The following is a 20,685-nucleotide window of genomic DNA, read 5'->3' as shown; positions in this document are numbered from 1 at the left end:
GGATTCTTAACCCACTGAGTGAGGCCAGGGATTGAATTTGCATCCTTGTAGTCAGGTTTGTTACTACTAAGCCACAACAAGGACTCTGAGTCTTCAATTTTTGATATATACATATCTAAAAAGTGCTTGTATCTTCATTCCTTGTTTCTTTTCTTTCTCCCCCCTGCCTTTGGCCATGCCTGAGGCAAGGGAAGTTCCCTAAGCCACTGCAGTGACAATGCTGGATCCTTAACCCACTGCACCACCAGGGAACGCCCACTTTCTTTTTTAATATACCAATTTCATGGATCATTTAATGTTAATAATCATAAAAGAGGACACAGTTTTTGTTCGTTGTTTAACTCTCTAATAAAAGAAAAAGAAGTTTGGATTTTACTCTCATTCTATCTTGTGTAGATTTACCTTAGGTTCTAAAAGGATGTAAATGTCAAACATACATTTTCAAAGTTTCAGGTAGGATTTTCTGTGCTAAAAATGGATGAGAGAGTTAAGGTCAAAGATTAATTTTAAATGTACTAGAAAAAATATGCAAAACAGAATTGACTGGAAATATTCTACCATATTCATTTTGCTATGCCTTATTCTAGGAATTGAAAATGTGGTAGTGAAGTCAGAAAAAATATCCATGGTCCTGTGGAGATTCCTATACCAGGGGGTAAAACTGGACAAATACTGATCATACCAGGGGTTTGAAAAGGGCCAGGATCTACCATAGAGTAAAATAATTGAAGAGTGTGATGTTGGCAACCCTGAGGGAATAGATGTGTACTATGCAGGACAGGATGGTCAAGAAGGGCCCATAAGACTTTATAATTAAGACCAAAATTAGGAGTCTTAATATTTTGCCCCCCAGGGGATAGTTGACAAAGGCTAGATACACTCTTGAGTGTCCCAGATACACGACTGGTTGTGTGCAGTGGGCACTGCTATTGGCATCTGGTGAGTAGAGGTCACAGATACTGTTGAACAGCTGAAATGCACAAGACAGGTCATCACTACCAAGGACTGTCTCTCTGACTCAAAATTTTAGCAGTCCTGTGGTTGAGGAACCCTGACCAGTATGAATGATTCTTGAATAGATCAACAGAAACAGAGTCCTAGGCACATGGAGAAGCAAGTGCAAACCGACTATGCTGATCTTATGGGGAGGAAAATCAGTGAATTCAGTGACCAGAGAGAAATAAGAGTGAAACATTGAAAATGAGACCAGAAATATAATAGAGACCCTAAGTATGAAGGGCTTATGGGATTTTTCTGGAGAGAAATGAGAAGGCATTGGAGGTATTGTGACATGATCCAAATTATGTTTTAAAGGATTACTCTGCCTCACTGACCACAAAGAGTGAAAAGGGGATATTCATTTTGAGAACACCATAACAAACTAGGAAAGAGCTTATGGTAATTTGGTCCAGGTTGGTAGCAGTGTGTATGATGAGTAAAATCTGCTCATGGATACAAGTTTTCACCATTGATGGGAATATAAAGTGATACCTTCACATATGATCAACTTCTGACTTTATTTAACATGAAACATACACTTCCACATACATCCAATAATTCCATCCTTAACTACTTCTCTAGGTGATAAAACCTGTTCACAAAACTTGTGATGTAATGCTCATAGTTAGTTTGTACTTAATAGCCAAGAAGTTGAAATCAGTCAAGTGCACTTAAACAAAAAGAAGGACAAACTAGTTTATAAATGCAATGAAATATTCCACAGCAATAAAAAAGGAATGGAGAACTAATATACACACAAAATTTTTTTTCTAGGTGAAAGAAGTCTTAAAGAGTACTTTTTTTTTTTTTTATTTTTAGGGGCACACCTGTGTTATATGGAGGTTCCCAAGCTAGGGGTCCAATCGGAGCTGTAGTTCCTGGCCTACACCACAGCCGCAGCAATGCAGGATCTATGTTGTGTCTGTGACCTATACCACAATTCATGGTGACCCTGGAGCCTTAACTCACTAAGCAAGGCCAGGGATTGACCCTTCATCTTCATGGATACTAGTCAAGTTCATTAACTGCTGAGCCATGATGGGAACTCCAAAGAGTCCTTTTTGGGGAGTTCCTGTTCTGGTTCAGTGAGCTAAGAACCCAAGATCGTGTCTCTGGTAAGCAGGTCCTATCCATGGCCTTGCTCAGTAGTTAAGGGTCTGGGGTTGCCACAAGCTGTGACAGAGGTTGCAGATGAGGCTCAGATCCCTTGTTTCTGTGGCTGTGCTGTACACAGGCAGCTGTAGCTCTGAGTTGACCCCTCACCTGGGAACTTCCATAGACTGCAGGGGGGGGGAGCTGTAAGAAGAAAAATAAATAAATAAATAAATTTTAGAAAGAGTACATTTTTATGTTTTCATTTTTATCAAGGTCTGCAAAACTCAAAAGTGATGGAAAAATGAAAGAAAAGAGCAGTTCCATATATGGGGGAGGGAGTGGATTTATCTAGGAGTCAGTATGAGGGAAATGTGTGTGATCATGGAAATGTCTATATCTTGATAGTAAGAGGTTTGGTTTTATGTCTTTGTAAACTTTGTTATGTGTTTGAAAATTGTCATAATAAACTGTTGTGAAAAGTACATTTTCTTCAGCATCCTATCATTGTTTTATTTCTGACAGAAAAAGTGTCTCTGTGTGCTTTCGTACACGTTTGGGGAATGTATCTTTTTGGAGACTCGTTTTCTATACTTTTTTGATCATAACATCATAGTATACCGAATTTCCAAAATTACTACAAACTCTCCATGGAACATTGACAGATACAGAGCATTTCACTTTATGGATCATGGGACATTTGATCCATTCCTTTACTGTTTGAATCATACCATGTCCTAATTTTCACTTGAGCAAACATTCTTTTGACAAGGGATTCTTTTCCACATTTATGATGAACTAGATGGAAACTCTCCACTTAATCGTTTATATTCCACAGAGCCTGAGGCTCACTGCATATTAACAGTGATTCTTTTCAGTCTCTGCATGAGACTCAATAACTCTCTGGTGTGTTACACTGAATGACCAAGGAACACATTGCCCTTTGATTGAGACTGAAAATGCCAACAAAGAAAAGCCCAGGACTGGATAGCTTCACAGGTGAATTCTACCAAACAGGTAAAGCCAAATCAATACAAATAGAGGATACACCTTCTAAAAATAGAGGAAACAGCTTCAAGTTCTCTTTATGGGGGCCAGTATCACCCTACTTCCCAAGGCATATAGAGGCATCATAAAGGAAGAAAATTATAGTCATATATCCCTGAAGAAAATAGGTGCAAAACTCTAAACAATCTATTAGCAAGCTGAAATATTCAGCATGATAAAAGTATCAAACAACCAACTCCAAGTAAGGTGTTCCCATTGTGGCTCACTGGTAATGAACCTGACTAGTATTCATGAGAACACAGGTGGTTTGACCCCTGGCCTTGCTGAGTGGGTTAAGGATCTGGCATTGCCATGAGCTGTGGTAAGTATCTGTTTGCCAATGTGGCTCAGATCTGGCATTGCTGTGTCTCTGGAGTAGGGTGGCGGCTGCAGCTCTGATTCAAAACCTAGCCTGGGAACTTCCATATGCCACAGGTATAGACATTAACATAAATAAAATAAAATAAAATAAAATAATTACTCCAAGTGGGAATAATTCCTGGAATGCAAGATTGGCTCATCATTTGGTTCATCAAAGGCAAATCAGATAAAGTGATACACTACATTAACAGAATGGAGCTTAAAAACCTTATTGTCTTCTAGGCAGATGCAGAAAAATCATTGGACCGAATTTAACCCTGATTTTTATGATTAAAAGTCTCAACAAATTTGGACTGGAGAGAAATTTCTTCACTATAGTAAAGGCCATATATAAAACCCCACAACCAACTTCATACTCAATGGTGAAAAAGTGAAAGCTTTCCTTCTAAGATCAAGAATAAGGCAAGGATACCCTCTTTTATGACTTATATTATAACATACTTTTAAAAGCTCAACCTAGAAGTATTAGGTAAGAAGTAAAGATTTTCAAACCACAGAAGTGAAATTATCTCTTTCTTATGTACAAAATACAAAATGCTCTACAAGAAACAACTTTCAGAGTTAATAAATGAATACAATAAAGTTGCAAATTACAGAATCAACATTAAAAATCATTTTGATAGGCACTAACAATAACTTTTCTGAAAATGAAATTAAGGAAGTACCCATTACAATAGTATAAAAATAATACTTACAAATAATTCTGTCAAATGAAGCAAAACATTATTACACTGGACTCTACAAATCATTAAAAGGAAACAAATTAAAGAAGACAAAATCAAAGAAGACACCTTGTGCTCATAGACTGAAAGATGAATATTGTTAAAAAGTCCATACTATCCAAATTTATCTACAGATGCAATGCAATCCCCATCAAAGTTCCAATGATTTTTTTTGGGGGGGGGGGAGGAGAGGACATGCCTATGTCATGCAGAAGTTCCCAGGCCAGAGATCAAATATGAGCCACAGGACTGACAACACCAAATCCTTAACCACTAGCCCACCAGGAAACTCTGGGAATGGCATTTATTTACAGAAATAAAAACAATCCTAAAATTCATGTGGAAACACAAATTTCCCCAACTAACCAAATTAGTAGTAAGAAATAAAAATAAAGCTGGAAGCATCACACTTCCTGATGTCAAAACATATTAAAAAGCTACAGTAATTAAACAGGATGACACCACCATAACAAACAAATGTATCAACGAAAGACACAGAATAGGGACCCCAAAAACCCAAGTATATAGTCTCAACAGCTCTTTGATGCAAACTAAGAATATACAGTGGAGAAAGCAGAGACTCTTGAACAAATATGTTGAGAAACTGGATAACCAATCCATACAAAAGTGTACCCTTACATTACACCATATACCCAATCAGTTTAAAATGAGTTAAAGATTTTAATGAAGGAACTGTAACTGTAAAATTCCTTGATGAAAACAGAGATGAAATGCTGCATGACACTAAGCTTGTCAATGATTCCTGGGGAAGAGACAAAAGCACAAGCAAAATAATCAAAGTTAGATAAGGGAGGCAACATCACTAAACACAGCAAAGGAAATCTTATACAGGGTGAAAACCCAACTTACAATGGGAGAAACTATTGGTAAATCACATAAACAACATCAGATTAAGATAGAAAAGAGGCAAAAAATTCCTACAAGTCAATAGAAAAGAATTAACAACCTGATTAATAAAGCATAGAGGACTCAAGTAGACAGTTCTCCAAAGAAGATAACCAACTGGTATATGTGGTCAACATCATTAATTATCAGGGAAATGTAATTAAAACCACAATGACATATCATCTCCCATTGAGTCAGATGTATGCATCAAAACAGCAAACACAGCAAGGGTTGGCACATATAAGGAAAAATTGGAACACTTGTGTACTGCTTGTGGTGGTACAAAATTATGCAATCCCTAAGAATTGTTCCTCAAATAATTGAAAATAGAATTACTATATGATACAAATTTTCACTTCTGGATCTACATATCCAATGTGTTCGTATCAGGAATGCAAAGAGGTAACTACATGCTCATCTTTATTGTCGCGTTGTTTCCAATACCAAAGATATGAAAACATCCTGTTTATTGAAAGATGAAATGATTAAGAAAAGATGGCATATAGATACAATGGAATATCACACAGTCTTTAAAAAAGGAAATACTGCTATATGCAACAACTTGGATGAACCTGGTTAATATTATGCCCAGTGGAATAGGACAGTTATATAGGGACAAATACTGTATGATTCTACTTAGAAGAAGAATATACAACAATCAAACTCATAGAAACAGACAGCACTTGCCAGGGCTAGGGAAAATTTTTTTTTTTGTCTTTTTTTTGCTATTTCTTGGGCCGCTTCCATGGCATATGGAGATTCCCAGGCTAGGGGTCGAATCGGAGCTGTAGCCACCAGCCTACGCCAGAGCCACAGCAACGCGGGATCCGAGCCACGTCTGCAACCTACACCACAGCTCATGGCAACGCCAGATCGTTAACCCACTGAGCAAGGGCAGGGACCGAACCCGCAACCTCATGGTTCCTAGTCAGATTTGTTAACCACTGCGCCACGACAGGAACTTCAGGAAAATTTTTAATTATAGAAGATGAGTAAGTACCAGAGTGAGTGTAAGACATGTGCTTATAGTTAACATTATTCTGTTGTGTAATTTAAAGATTGTTAAGAGGGTGTTTCTCAAGTGTTTTTAATCACAATAAAAACTTTATAAAATAAATAAATATGTAAAAGAATTATCTTCTTTCAAAAAATAATAAAATTCTTAAAATATAAAAAGGAACATATAGAGATGACAAATAAGATAGAAAAAGATAATCAACATCAAATGCTATTAAAGAATTGCAAGTAGGAGTTCCCACCGTGGTGCAGCAGAAATGAAACTGACTAGGAACCATGAGGTTGCAGGTTGGATCCCTGATCTCACTCCATGGATCAGGGATCTGGCATTGCTGTGAGCTGTGGTGTAGGTCGCAGATGCAGCTCTGATCCTAAGTTGCTGTGGCTGTGCCTGGCAACTACAGCTCTGATTGGACCCCTAGTCTGAGAGCATCCATACGCCACAAGTGTGGCCCTAAAAAGAAAAAAAAAAGAATTGCAATTAAAACAACAAGATGCACCTATGAAGCTATAAAAAGGTGCAGACCATGCACCTATAAAAAGACAAATTCAAAACAGGACAACACAAACTGTCAAGCATGTAGAGCGGCAGGAACACTTCTGCATTGTCCATGGGAATACAAAGTTGAATAACCACACAGAAAGACACTTTTGTGTTTTACAAAACTAAATTGATATGAGCCCAACAATCTCACAACATAGTATTTACACAAATGAGTTGGAAACTTAAGTCTACCCCAAAACCTGCACACAGATATTTATAGAAATGTTAACTCATAACTACCAAGACTTAGAGTCAATCCAGATGTTCTTCAGCATGTGAAAACGTAAAGAAACAGTGCTACATCCACAATGAACTAATAATTATTGAGCACTAACAAAATTTAAAAAGCACTCTCTAGCCATGAAAAGACACAAAGGAATTTTAAACGCATACTACTGAGATGAAAGAGGATAATCTGAAAAGGTGACATGCTGTAAGATTCCAACTATATAAGATTCTGAAAAGAACAACAACAACAAAAGGAAACAATAAAGAGCTCTGTGGTTGGTGGAGTTGGAGAGAGGGAGGTGTTAACCAAAAACAATAAAAGAGCCAGTTATTGACCAATAAAGCAGGCTTATTCAGGAACACAGAAGAATCACAATTAGAAACACGTAACTCTCATGAACCACATATAAACGTGGTAAAGCAGAGTGGAAATTCTTTTATAGCAAAGAGGCAGTTAGGAGGGGCTGTTATACACGAGTCCATTGGAGGAAACTGGGAGCTTGATAATAGTGGCTTTTGTCACCTGAATTTAAGTCTCTTGTTGACTGAGGTGTTGCCAGGCAAGGATACATTCTTCCTCCTGCTGGTGGCAATGAAGTATCACATCCCACCAGAGAGAGGAGGCCCTTCTCTTTCTGTTGGGATCTGTGTTGATGGTATGTGCCTGAGAATTCCCTCCCCCTGCTGGTTTTCTAACCCCAGTTTAGTGGGGCTTCCCTTTATTAAGTTTAATAAGAGGGATGAGTAGGCAGGACACAGAGGACTTTAAGACACTGAAATTATTGTGTATGATATTATAATGGTGGTTACCTGTCATTACACACAGACCCAAACCTATGGGGTGTACTATACAAGGACTGAACTCTGAACATAACCTATGGACTGTGGCTGATTATGATGTGTCAATGGCGTTATCAGTTTCCTTGACTGTAACACAAGTACTACTCTAGTTCAGGATTTTTTTTTTCTTTTTAGGGCTGCACCTGTAGCATATGGAGGTTCCCAGGCGAGGGGTCTAATGGGAGCTACAGCTGCTGGCCTATGCCAGAGCCAAAGCAATGCCAGATCCAAGCCACAGCTCACGGCAATGCTGGGTCCTTAACCCACTGAGTGAGGCCAAGGATGGAACCTGCAACCTCACGGTTCCTAGTTGGATTCATTTCAGCTGTGCCATGACAGGAACTCCCATCCTTTCTAATTATAAAGCCAATGACAACAACAACAATGCCGAGATCAATCTTGGAACAACCAGTGACTCAGTTATAAGTCTTCGAAAAGAATATGAATTTCTAATAGAATATAAGTTATTGAGACCTGGATACCTAAAGAAATGATCATGTGAAGCATTTAGATTTTTTTAGAAAAGTCAAAAACCATGTGATTATCTCAAAATATGTACCCCCCCCACATTTGACAAAATCCAACATCCATTCATGATAAAAACTCTTACCAAAGTGGGTATACAGGGAACATACCTTAACATAATCAAAGCCATTTATGACAAACCCATAGTCACTACACTACTCAATGGAGAAAAGCTGAAATCCTTCCCACTAAAATCTGGAACAAGACAAGGAGGCCCACTCTCACCACTTTTATTCAAGGCAGTATTGCAAGTCCTAGCCACAGCACAAAAACCAAAGAAATAAAAGGTATCCAAATTGGAAAAGAAGAGGTAAAATTGTCACTATATGCAGATGACATTCCACTGTCTATAGAAAACCCTAACTCCACACAAAAACTTCTCAAACTGATCAATGAATTCAGCAAAGTAGCAGAAGACCTTATTAACATTCAGAAATCTGTTGCATTTCTGTTTAGTAACAGTGAAATATTAGAAAAGGAATATAAAAATGTAACACCTTTTATAATTTTATCCCAAAGAAGTAAATACCTAAGAATAAACCTGACCAAGGAGGTGACAGACTTAAATGCTGAGAACTATAAAACATTATTCAAGGCAATTAAAGAGGATTTAAAGAAATGGAGAGATATCCCATGCTTCTGGATTGGAAGAATTAATATTGTTAAAATGGCCATACTATCCAAAAATCTACAGATTCAGTGCAAGCCCTATCAAATCCATGACATGGCTCACAGAACTAGACCAAACAACCCCCAAATTTATATGGAACCATAAAAGACCCAAAATTGCCAAAGAAATCCTGAGGGGAAAACAACATCAACAACAAGAACATCAAAACTGAAAATAAGCAAGAGGTATAACTCTCCCCAACTTCAGACAATATTACAAAGCTAAAATAATAAAGACAGTGTGGTACTGGTACCAAAACAGACATATAGACCAAAGGAACAGAATTGAGAACCCAGAAATAAACCCCAACACACATGGTCAATTAATCTTTGACAAAGAAGGCAAAAAATTATAATGGGAAAAAGACAGTCCCTTCAGTAAGTGGTGGTGACAGAATGGAATAGCTGTATGTAAATCAATGAAACTAGAACACACTCTCACAAAAATAAACTCAAAATGGCTTAAACACTTAAACCTAAGGCAAGACACCATACAACTCCTAGAAGAGACATAGCAAAACATTCTCTGACATCAATCATACAAAGGTTTTCTTAGGTCAATCTCCCAAGCCAATCGAAATAAAACAGAAATAAGCTAATAAGACGTAATCAAACTTAAAAGCTTTTGAACAGCGAAAGAATCCATAAAAAAAGACAACCTATGGAATGGGAGAAAATAGCTGCAAATGATACCACCACCAAGGGCTTGATTTCCAAAAGATGCAAACAACTCAACAACAAAAATACAAACAACCCAGTTGAAAACTGGGCAGAAGACCTAAACAGACATTTCTCCAAAGAAGATATATGGATGGCCAACAGGCACATGAAAAAATGCGCAACATCCCTGATTAGTAGAGAAATGCATATCAAAACTACTATGAGGTAGACCTGTCAGAATGGCCATCATTAATAAGTCTACAAATATCAAATTCTAGAGAGGATGTGGAGAAAAGGGAACCCTCCTTCACTGTTGGTGGGAATGTAAAGGGTACAATCACTATGGAAAACAGTATGGAGGTACCTCAGAAAACTACATATAGAACTATAATATGATCCAGCAATCCCACTCCTGGGTATACATACAGATACAACTTTCCTTCAAAAAGACACATGTACCCGAATTGTCATGGTAGTACTTTTCAGAATAGCCAAGACGTGGAAAAAACCTAAATGTCCAACACTAGATGAATGCATTATGGAGCTGTAGTACATATTCACAATGGAATTCTACTCATCCACGAAAAATAACAAATAATGCCATTTGAAGCAATATGGATGGAATTAGAGATTCTCATACTGAGTCAAGTCAGAAACACACATGTACCATATGATAGCACTTAGGTGTAGCACTTAAAATATGGCACAAATGAACCTATCTACATGAGAGAAACAAACTCATGGACATAGAGAGTAGACTTTTGGTGGCCAAGGGTGAGGGGGAGGGAGTGGGATGGACAGGGAGTTTGGGGTTAGTAGAGGCAAACTATCACATTTGGAGTGGATAAGCAATAAGGTCCTGCTGTATTGCACAGCGAACTATATCCAATCACTTGTGATGGGACATGATGGAGGATAATATGAGAAAAAGAATGTATATATATATGCATGGCAGGGTCACTTTGCTGTACAGGAGAAACTGACTGAACATTGCATATCAACTATAATGAAAAATTCAAAAAATAAAAGCCATGAGTTATGGAAATGACACAGAGCTTAGTGTATGAAAGCTATTCAGTAAATATGTGGTGAACATGATTATTTTGAAATTGATTCCTTTAATATATGTCTTTGTTTTTTTGGTCTTTTTTTCTAGGGCTGCATCCACAGCATACAGAGGTTCCCATGTAGGGGTCTAATTGGAGCTGTAGCTGCTGGCCTGGCCCAGAGCCACAGCAATGCAGGATCTGAGACATGTCTGTGACCTACACCATAGCTCACAGCAATACCGGATCCTTAACCCACTGAGTGAGGCCAGGGATTGAACCTACCACCTCATGGTTCGTAATCAGATTCATTAGTCACTGAACCATGATGGGAACTCCATAATATATGTTTTTTATAACATGAATTAACAAATAAATGGAAATGAAATTGGCAAATATGAGACATATTCAGTTTGCCCAAATAGGTCCAAATATATATTCATCATTGGAGTATTTTCTATATGTCTGTCATTCCTTGTTAATGAATGTCTGGAGCCCATAGAATAGAACCTCTGGTTTCAGGCACCAGTGTTTCCCCTGGATTGTGATTGTAAAAAAAAAAAAAAAAAACAAAAACATAAGACCTAGCAAAGTTTATGTCCTGATGCAGGATTGTGTAATTTAAGGCACTGGGTGAGAATATGGTAGATTTTATTGGTCCACTTTCTCTTCTACCAGTGACATAATTTCTTCTTTTTCCTGTCCTCCACCACTCTCTTGATCTTCATTCTCCTGGATACCTTCTTTTTTTTTTTCAGACCAAGGGAAATGATAACTAGGAATCCTTGTTTGTATCAGATTCCTGAGTATGATGTGGATTAACTTGCTAGTTTTATAGGATAAGTGGACAAACTAAAAGTTGAGTTTATTATACCTAGGATGAATCTGACTGAACAGAAACTTTGGGGAATAAACTCTGGGACATTAATAACTTACATCATTAAATCTTAGAGTATTCCCAATGGAATTCAGGAATGAATCATTTTGTGTTTTTTTTTCTCCCCAGTGTTCTGTAATAAAGCTGGTAACAAAAAGGGTAGGCAGATGTGATGATGATTCAGAGAGTCTTCTAACTGTAAGTGACAGATTATTTTCATCACTGTATTTGTTTTCTTCTTTATTTTTTGCTTATATAAAATTGGAGCATATTTGTTTATCTACCATACATGATAGACAAAAGATATCTACAAGTTCATAACAGGCATTGGGTTGGAAGTGCAGAAAATAATATCTGAAGAACATAAAGTTTTCTGATATTCTTATTCCAGGAAGGCAGCTAAAATAAACACACTCATTCTTGTTATAAGCTACATGATGTAATACTACAAGAAATGTTATACATAAGGCCTTTAGAGAGCAGAAGGATACATTTCCTCTCTCACAGGTAATCACTAAAGGCCTTCTAGAGGATATTTCTTAGCATGTTGGTCCTGAAGTTCCTAGAAGGTTCAACAGCTAGAAATGCAAAGGCATTCCATGAAGAAAAGAGAGGGCAAGATGAGTGTGGATACTCTACACCTATGTGTTTTTAATCTTTAGCTAGTACACTACTTACATGATAGAGATCTCATCTGATCCTTCTACTGATTTTTACATGCTCGCACTGCATCAAGGACAGATCCTGATTATACAAAAACATTAATATAGTTCACTGGAGAACTACAGCAGTTTCTAGATTTTAAAATATTGTAGATTACAAAATAGGTTAAAATTCCCTTTTGTAGGATACAAAGAGAACCACTGACATGTACTTGAGGACACAGAAAAGGCTTTTCATATAAATTATTAAATATGTGGCTAATGTAGTCTGGAGTGCTTGGAACTTGAATGTAGAGAAATGGGCTTTTTGGAAAACTAATTTCACTCCTTCTTCTCCAGATATGAGTGGCAATATCCATGTCTTTGTGATACCAAATATTTGATGGGGACACATAATTATTTTTCATGTATCATATGTATTTATGAATCTTAGTTTATCTTAAATGTGGAAATACAAATGTAAAATAAAAGAAATATTCTTGTCCTAGCAAAGGATAGGGAAATAGATTTGGTAACATACAAACAGAAAACTGTATATTCAAAAGAGTGGCCAACATCAAGCAATATTGAAGTGACAGAGACTATCCCATCATCTTGCCTTTAGTGCCTACATAGTTTAAGCTTCAATACTTTATGATATGTCACTTTTAAATTAATAATGGAGGAAAGAGCTTATTGACATGATTAAGATACCAACACCAAGACTCTGTTTCCTTAAGATTATGTATAAATCCAGAGATATTTTTTTAAATAATTGGAAACCCAAATCCAAAGTGAATAACTTGATTAGACCTTTTCCCAAGAGGGGTTTTTGTTTTGTTTTGTATTTTTGGAGAAATGAGAGGCATTTCATCTCTGTTGAAGAGAAGAAAATTCCCTCTGGAAGGGAAAAATGTTTAAAGGAAATCTCGTGCCTAGTTAGCTTATCATAATCTGTGCCGTGGCTGCTCACAACTTAGAGACAACATACTGAAGGTTGGATAGGATAGAGGAGAAGCAGATTGGAATAAGCACATCTTCCAGATTATATTTAAATATGTTACATTCCAGTCTATATTTTTACTTTCATGGAGTGCCACTGCCAGCATCATCTTCACAAGAAAGAACTAATGAAAAAAAATCTGGTCTTGGAAATGACCCCACAGTAACAGTTCTTTCTAAATGTGAAATAAAACAAACTCTTCACTGAAAGAAGGGACATTTCAAGCTGAATAATTGTTTGCCAGGACAATATAAATGGAACAAAGACATCAGTTACTGACTATCTATTCTGACTCTTTTGGAAAATGAATTTCCCTCCTTCTTCTGTTCTTTGCTCTGTTCTAGGAATATGGGGTTTTCAGATTCCAGAATGAGATGAATTGCACTGGGAATACCACTATGATCAGACCCTATACCAAATGCCAGGTGACATCTTCACCCAAAAGAAAACCACCCCATTGGTAACATGCTTAAGTAAAAGCTTGATTTTCTAAAACATGACCTCCCTTTCATTTAGAAGTGTAACTTCAGGAAATCTGAGTGTTCTAAAACATGCTTTTCAAATTGGAGAATGAAAAAATAGCAATAGTTATTTTTGAGATATCATCAAATAACAAAGAATATTCCTTCTGTTCATTATATGTGTCAAGGACTACATATAAAGATGCTTGACGTTTGCAACAGATTATTTGAAGGTAATATGTCTTTCCTCTTTTCAAGCTGGAGATCTGAGAGAGTTTGTATGGAAGAGATGAAGCACATTTATATTTATAAATGACATACTGTTTAAAAAATATATACATATCAAATATGAAAAGGATAAATGAATGAACCAATTATCTTTTAGGTGCCAAGGCTGGGGTACTACTTTAAGGCAGCCAAATATATTCTAAATGATGAATGATGCACAAAGCAAAACACGGGATTCAGTGTGTATTGAATATGGCCAAAAGATAACAAAGCAAATAATGAAATGGATCCATATGAATTAACTACATATTCATAATATTAACCATGTCAAATCTAACCAGGGATTGTAGTTAAAGAGTTTTACAAGAGAGTTTACCATCCACAAGCTTATATGAGGCTCAACATGACCCTATGTAGTGGTCATTACAAATTGAGGAACAAAGCATTATTAGTTAGAAGACACAAACAAATTATTGGGAAACCACAGCTAGAATATGCCTCATAAGCAATATTTATATTGACTTAAAATGTTTCATAGTAGCATAGATCATGCCATATTGTAATTCTTTATTTTATTGCAGATAATCCGTTTTACACACATCCCTTCTCCTCATTCATGAAATCATGCAGCTGAACAATAATGTGACTGAGTTCATTCTACTTGGGTTGGCACAGGATCCTGTTAGGAAGAAAATAGTGTTTGTCACTTTCTTGATTTTCTACCTGGGGACATTGATAGGTAACCTGCTCATTATTGCTACCGTCAAGACCAGCCGGACACTTGGGAGTCCAATGCACTTCTTCCTTTTCCACTTATCCTTATCTGATACCTGCTTCTCTACTTCCATAGCTCCTAGAATGATTGCAGATGCCCTTTTGAAGAATGCCACTATCTCTTTTAACGAATGCATAGTGCAAGTCTTTTCATCCCATTTCTTTGGCTGCCTGGAGATCTTCATCCTTATCCTCATGGCCGTTGACCGCTATGTGGCCATCTGTAAGCCCCTGCACTACACGACCGTCATGAGCCATCGAGTCTGTGGTGTGCTGATGGCTGTGGCCTGGGTAGGATCCTGTGTGCATTCTTCAGCCCAGATTTTTCTGGCCCTGAGCTTACCTTTCTGTGGTCCCAATGTGATTGATCACTATTTCTGTGACTTGCAGCCTTTGCTGAAACTTGCCTGTGCAGACACCTACGTGACCAACCTACTCTTGGTGTCCAACAGTGGAGCCATCTGTACAGTGAGTTTTGTCATGCTGATGGTCTCCTATGTCATCATCTTGTATTCTCTGAGAAACCACAGTGCAGAGGGGAGGAAAAAAGCCCTCTCCACCTGCATCTCCCACATCACTGTGGTCATCTTGTTCTTTGGTCCTTGCATATTTATATACACACGCCCTGCAACCACCTTCCCCATGGATAAGGTGATAGCTGTGTTTTATACAGTTGGAACCCCTCTGCTCAACCCTCTGATTTATATGCTGAGGAATGCAGAAGTGAAAAATGCCATGAGGATGTTATGGAGCAAGCAGTTTATCTCAGGTGACAAAAAATGAATACAAGTTTCAACGGTTTTCATCACCACTTAGATTGATCCAGTTTTCCCTGGAGAGTATTATCTTTTATTGTGTTAATGTAATCCTAACATAGGTATTAGTGTCAGTTTCCTTCAGAAAAAGAAGCACTGTGAACACATATGCTGATTAGTGTTCGTTTTTAGGTACTGTTCAGTTTTCAATTTTATATCAGGGATAAACAGGAATGTAAGATTCATTGCTTTTTAGTTGTTTTTCACGGCTGTATCCCTGCCCCCACTCCCCGCCTGCCTAACAGTGGTTTTGAGCTAATGTTTTCACTGTCATCCTTCATGTTGACTTCTTGTCTTCTCTGCTTATATTTACACTTTTAAATGCTTACATCCAACAGCCTAAGAGGTTCTCTCCAAAAGCCTGACTGACATTTTTCCAATAGTTTTATTTATTAGACACTGTGGTCACATCTGTCAGAACACGGACCTTCAACTTGAATGTTCTTCCTGACTCAGCACAAAGTACCATGTTCAAATCAGAGAGAATCTTACTGTTGGAAATGACAGATTTTCAACCTTTGTGTGGTATAATTTGAATTCTTACCGTATGTTTCCTTAGGTTCTTCTAACAGTGGCAAAATATAAAGACAAAATTCTACTTCTGAAGTAGTTTTTTGACTTTAGAAAGGCGTTGACTATTGGATTTATACTTATAGTGGTATTCTTTGGGTAAAATTGATGTTACCAATTTGATTCCTTCTGAATGTGGAGGTGGCACAGGCTTCTTTTGAATTTCACAAGTTTTAGTGTTTGAAGATTCAGTTATTGCAATTATACAATTGAGGGCCCAAATTAAGGGTGATACATTTACATGGTTGGGAAGCAGAGAGTGTAAGCAGTTGAAGTTAGTGAATGTTAACCTATTAATAGGTTAAAGTAAATAATGAAATACTCAGGGGAGGATCTTATGCTTTGAAACTTATATGGGTATGTTATATCATGGGTGTGGACAGTGAATTCCATCCAGGAATCACACTCCTTTGCATTTTCCCAAAGGCATTGAAGACTTATGGCCACACAGAAATCTGAATGCACTTTTATAGCAGTTTTCTTCCTTTTTTAAAAAGGATTTTTATTTTTTCTCTTATACCTGCTTTAGAGTGTTCTTTCAACTTTCTACTGTACAGCAAAGAGATCCAGTCATGCCTACATATATCCATTCTTTTTCTCACATCATCCTCCATCATGCTCCATCACAAGTGACTAGATATAGTTCCCAGGGCTCTACAGCAGGACCCCATTGCTTCTCCACTCCAAAGGCAACAGTTCACATCTATTAAGCCCAGCTTCCCAGTCCATCCCAATCCCCTCCTCCTTAGCAACCACAAGTCTGTTCTCTAAGGCTATGAGTTTCTTTTCTGTGGTAAGGTTCATTTGTGCCATATATTAGATTCCAGATGTGTGATATCATGGGGTATTTGTCTTTCTCTTTCTGACTTACTTCACTTAGTATGAGAATCTCTAGTTCCATCTATGTTGCTGCAAATGGCAGTATTGTGTTCTTTGTTATGGTTGAGTAGTATTCCATTGTGTATATATACCACATCTTCCTAATTCATTCATCTATCAATGGACATTTAGGTTGTTTCCATGTCTTGGCTATTGTGAATAGTGGCTCAATGAACAAACAGGTGCATGTGTCTTTTTAAAAGAACGTTTTGTCTGGAGATATCTCAAAGCATGGGATTGCTGGGTCATATGGTAGTTCTATATTTAGTTTTCTGAGGTACCTCCATACTGTTTTCCTTAGTGGTTGTACCAATTTATATTCCCCCAACCATGTAGTAGGGTTCCCTCTTCTCCACATCCCCTCCAGCATTGGTTATTTGTGCACTTGCTAATGATGGCCATTCTGACTGGTGTGAGGTGGTACCTCAGAGTAGTTTTGATTTGCATTTTTCTAATAAACAGGGATGTTGAGCATTTTTTTCATGTGCTTGTTGGCCATTTGTATATCTTCTTTGGAGAAATGTCTATTCAGGCCTTTTGCCCATTTTTGCAGTTGGGTGGTTGGCTTTTGTGCTCTTGAGTTGTATACATTGTTTGTATAGTTTAGAGATTAAGCCCTTGTCCATTGCATCACTTGAAACTATTTTCTCCCATTCTGTAAGTTGCCTTTTTGGTTTTCTTGTGGTTTCCTTTGTTCTGCCAAAGCTTGTCAGTTTGATTAGGTCAGTTTCTTCTTAACTGAGAAAACTTAGAAGCAATCAAGATGCTTCAGTAAAACTGGTATATCCAGACACATGAATATGATTCAGTGTCACAAAAGAAAAACTATCAAGACATGAAAGACATGAAGAAAACTTGCATGCATGTTACTAAGTAAAAGAAACCAATCTGAAAGGATTAAAAAACTGTGTGATTGTAACGGTATGACAATCTGAAAATGGCAAAACTATGGAGGGAATAAAAAGTTCAGTGGTGGTGAAGGGTCACAGCGGAGGGATGGATGAACAGGTGGAGCAGTGAGACTCTTCCATATGGGCCTATAATGGTGGATGCTGGATACGTGTCATTATACATTTGTCCATATCCATGTGAGGCCCAACACCAAGAGTCAACTCTAATGTCAGCTCTGGGCTTTGGCTGCGAGTGATGTGTCAGTGTAACTGCATTGACTGAACAAATGTATCCCTCTGTGGGTTGTTACGAATGAGAAAGACAGTGCCTGAATGGGATAGGGCGTACATGGGATATCTCTGTGTGTCTGCTGCTCAACTTTACTGTGAATCTAAACTCCTCTAAAAAAATAAAAGCTATAACAATAAAGATGTCAAGAGAGAAGACTGAATTGGATGCTAAACAAAAAACACCTGCTCAGCTCAAAAGAAGAGAGGAAAGAGAGAACATAAGTAAATAAAGGAGACAAAGAAAAAGTAAACTGCAACAGGATGAACTTAAACCCCCACATTTTCACAATCACATAATATGCAAACATGCTACATTTAAAAGACAGAAATTGTCGGAATAGATATAATAGAAAAAAACTTCAACCCAGAAAAGCAATGGGCTAATTAGGGACACCCCAGCATGAAGCTCAGAAACAGAAAACATGCACAAATGAGTCAATGCTGGCATTCAATTTATATGGAGTTCATGAATAGGGAAAACTAAAAGAGTGATACAATTCAGAACAGTTGCATCAGGGGAACAGATTGAAAAAGGGACTTGGCAGAACTTTGGGGTTAATGAAAGTATTCTAGAGCAAACATTTGTTGATAGTTACATGAATATATACATTTATCAAAAGTCATCAAACCATATGTTTAAAATCTGTATCATTTTTATAAAATCTAGCTCAGAAAGAGAATTGTATTGAAAACACTAAGTCTCCCTAAAAAACAATTCATCAAATCTAGTGATAATTTCTATAGAAAACAAGCAGAAGAGCACCTGTTATTAAGACTATCATTCCACAAATAAAGATATACAGAAATGTGATTTGAAAATTGGTACCCAATAGTAATTTTTAACAGCTACAATGGACTTCACCAAAGTGAAACTCTTTGGTACTAAAAATGTTACTATCAAATAAGTGAAAAGCCAGCCCACAGTTTGGGAGAAAATAATTGCAAATCATTTGTTAAGCAACTTGTTCCCAAATTATATAAGGAACTCCTTATTAACAAAAAGACAATAACTCAGTCAAAAAATGCCAAAACATATGAATAAACATACGTCCACTGAATATATACAAATGGCCCAAAGTGGAGTTCTCTTCTGACACAGTTGGTGAAGGATCTAGCATTGTAACTTCAGCAGCTTGGGTTGCTACTGTGGCATGAGTTCAAATGCTGGCCTGGCAACTTTCACATGCTGTGGCCTCAGGCAAACAAACAAACCAACACATGGGCAAAAGCAGATAAGAGAGGTCAACAACTTCCATCTTTAGGAAATGCAACCCTAAGCCATAATGAGATAAAGCTTCATACCCACTAGATGCCTAGAATCAAAAAATACAGAGTGATAAGTACTGGTGTGTATGTAGAACAAGTGGAGTTGTTCTATATTGCTAGTGAGAATGTAAATGATGCAGCCACTTTGGAAAATGGTTGGGAAGTTCCTCAAAAGTATACATAATAACAATGACCCAGCAAGGTCTCTACCCAAGGGAAATGAAAATATTTATTCACAAGGATACATGCACACCAATGTTCACCACAACATCATTCACAATAGCCACAATGGGGAAACAATCCACATGTCAATCAACTGACGACTGGGTAAATGATACATCCATGACCTAGAAGACTATTTGCAATAAAACAGAAATACTGATTCTTACCACATCATAAATGAAACTTTAGGAATATTATGTGATGTGAAAGAAGAATGCTACAGCAGACAACATATTGCATGATTGTTTTTTTGATAAAAATGTCCAGAAAAGAAAATCCTTATAGATTAACGTTTGACTAGGGCCGCTGGTAACAGGAGTAGAGGGGAATGAGGAGTGACTACTAATGGATATGGGGTTCTTGGGGGAGTGAAAAGTAGGTTGTAAAATTAGGTCATGTTGATGCTTGCATAGATTGTATACTAAAAATGATTATACACTTCAAATGAGTGAATAATACAGTATATAAATTCTATCTCAATAAAGCTGTTAAACTAGATAAACACGAAACCTAGTAATCATTTCTACAAAACAAAAGACCATAGGGCAGATATCATTACAAGTTTATCTGTTTATTTTTTTCTTGGCTGCATGGGGTGTGCAGAAGTTCCCAGGCCAGGGGTCGAAACTGCACCCCAGCAGAGACCCAAACCACAGCAGTGACAACACTATAACCTTAATCCACTAAGCCGCCAGGGAACTCCTTTCCAAGAGTGCCTCAGATTATATACCTGGCCTGGGGATTTTTGCATGCCACAGGCGTGGCCAGAAAATGAAAAGCTGACTCAGCCTAAAAACTACGTGAACTGATTTACAAATTCAGCAAAGTAGCAGGATATAAGATTCACATTCAGCAACCAGCCTCATTTCTCCATCCTAACAATGACATGTTAGAAAAGGGATACGAAAATACAATACCTTTTGAAATTGCACCCCCCAACATCAAATACCTCGGAATACAATGGCCAAGAAGGTAAAGGACTTATATGTGTAGAACTATAAAACATTAATCCAGGAAATTAAAGAGGATCTACAGAAATGGAAAGATAGTCCATGTTCATGGATTGGAAAAATCAATATTGTAAAAATGGCC

At 37.4% G+C, this 20,685-nt stretch overlaps 2 protein-coding genes across 2 annotated transcripts in view; one reads left to right on the top strand and one right to left on the bottom strand.

Annotated features, from left to right (window-relative positions):
- LOC110259269 (olfactory receptor 4C46-like) overlaps nt 1-20,685 on the bottom strand; it is a 949,087-nt gene that overhangs the window by 384,602 nt on the left and 543,800 nt on the right. The gene's annotated exons all lie outside the window — the stretch shown is intronic.
- Nucleotides 14,511-15,443, top strand: LOC146405238 (olfactory receptor 4C16-like). Its single transcript, XM_085015220.1, has one exon. It carries the CDS (start codon nt 14,511-14,513, stop codon nt 15,441-15,443), a length of 933 nt encoding a protein of 310 aa, XP_084871346.1.

The sequence above is a fragment of the Sus scrofa genome, chromosome 2 (genome assembly GCF_054392235.1).
Source record: "Sus scrofa isolate SSC_HxYL_T2T_F1_AM1 chromosome 2, Sscrofa_HxYL_maternal_Yorkshire_Landrace_v2.0, whole genome shotgun sequence".
Classification (NCBI taxonomy): Eukaryota; Metazoa; Chordata; class Mammalia; order Artiodactyla; family Suidae; genus Sus; species Sus scrofa.
Note: the sequence above shows the minus strand (reverse complement) of the source record. Positions and strands in the feature narration are given on the sequence as shown.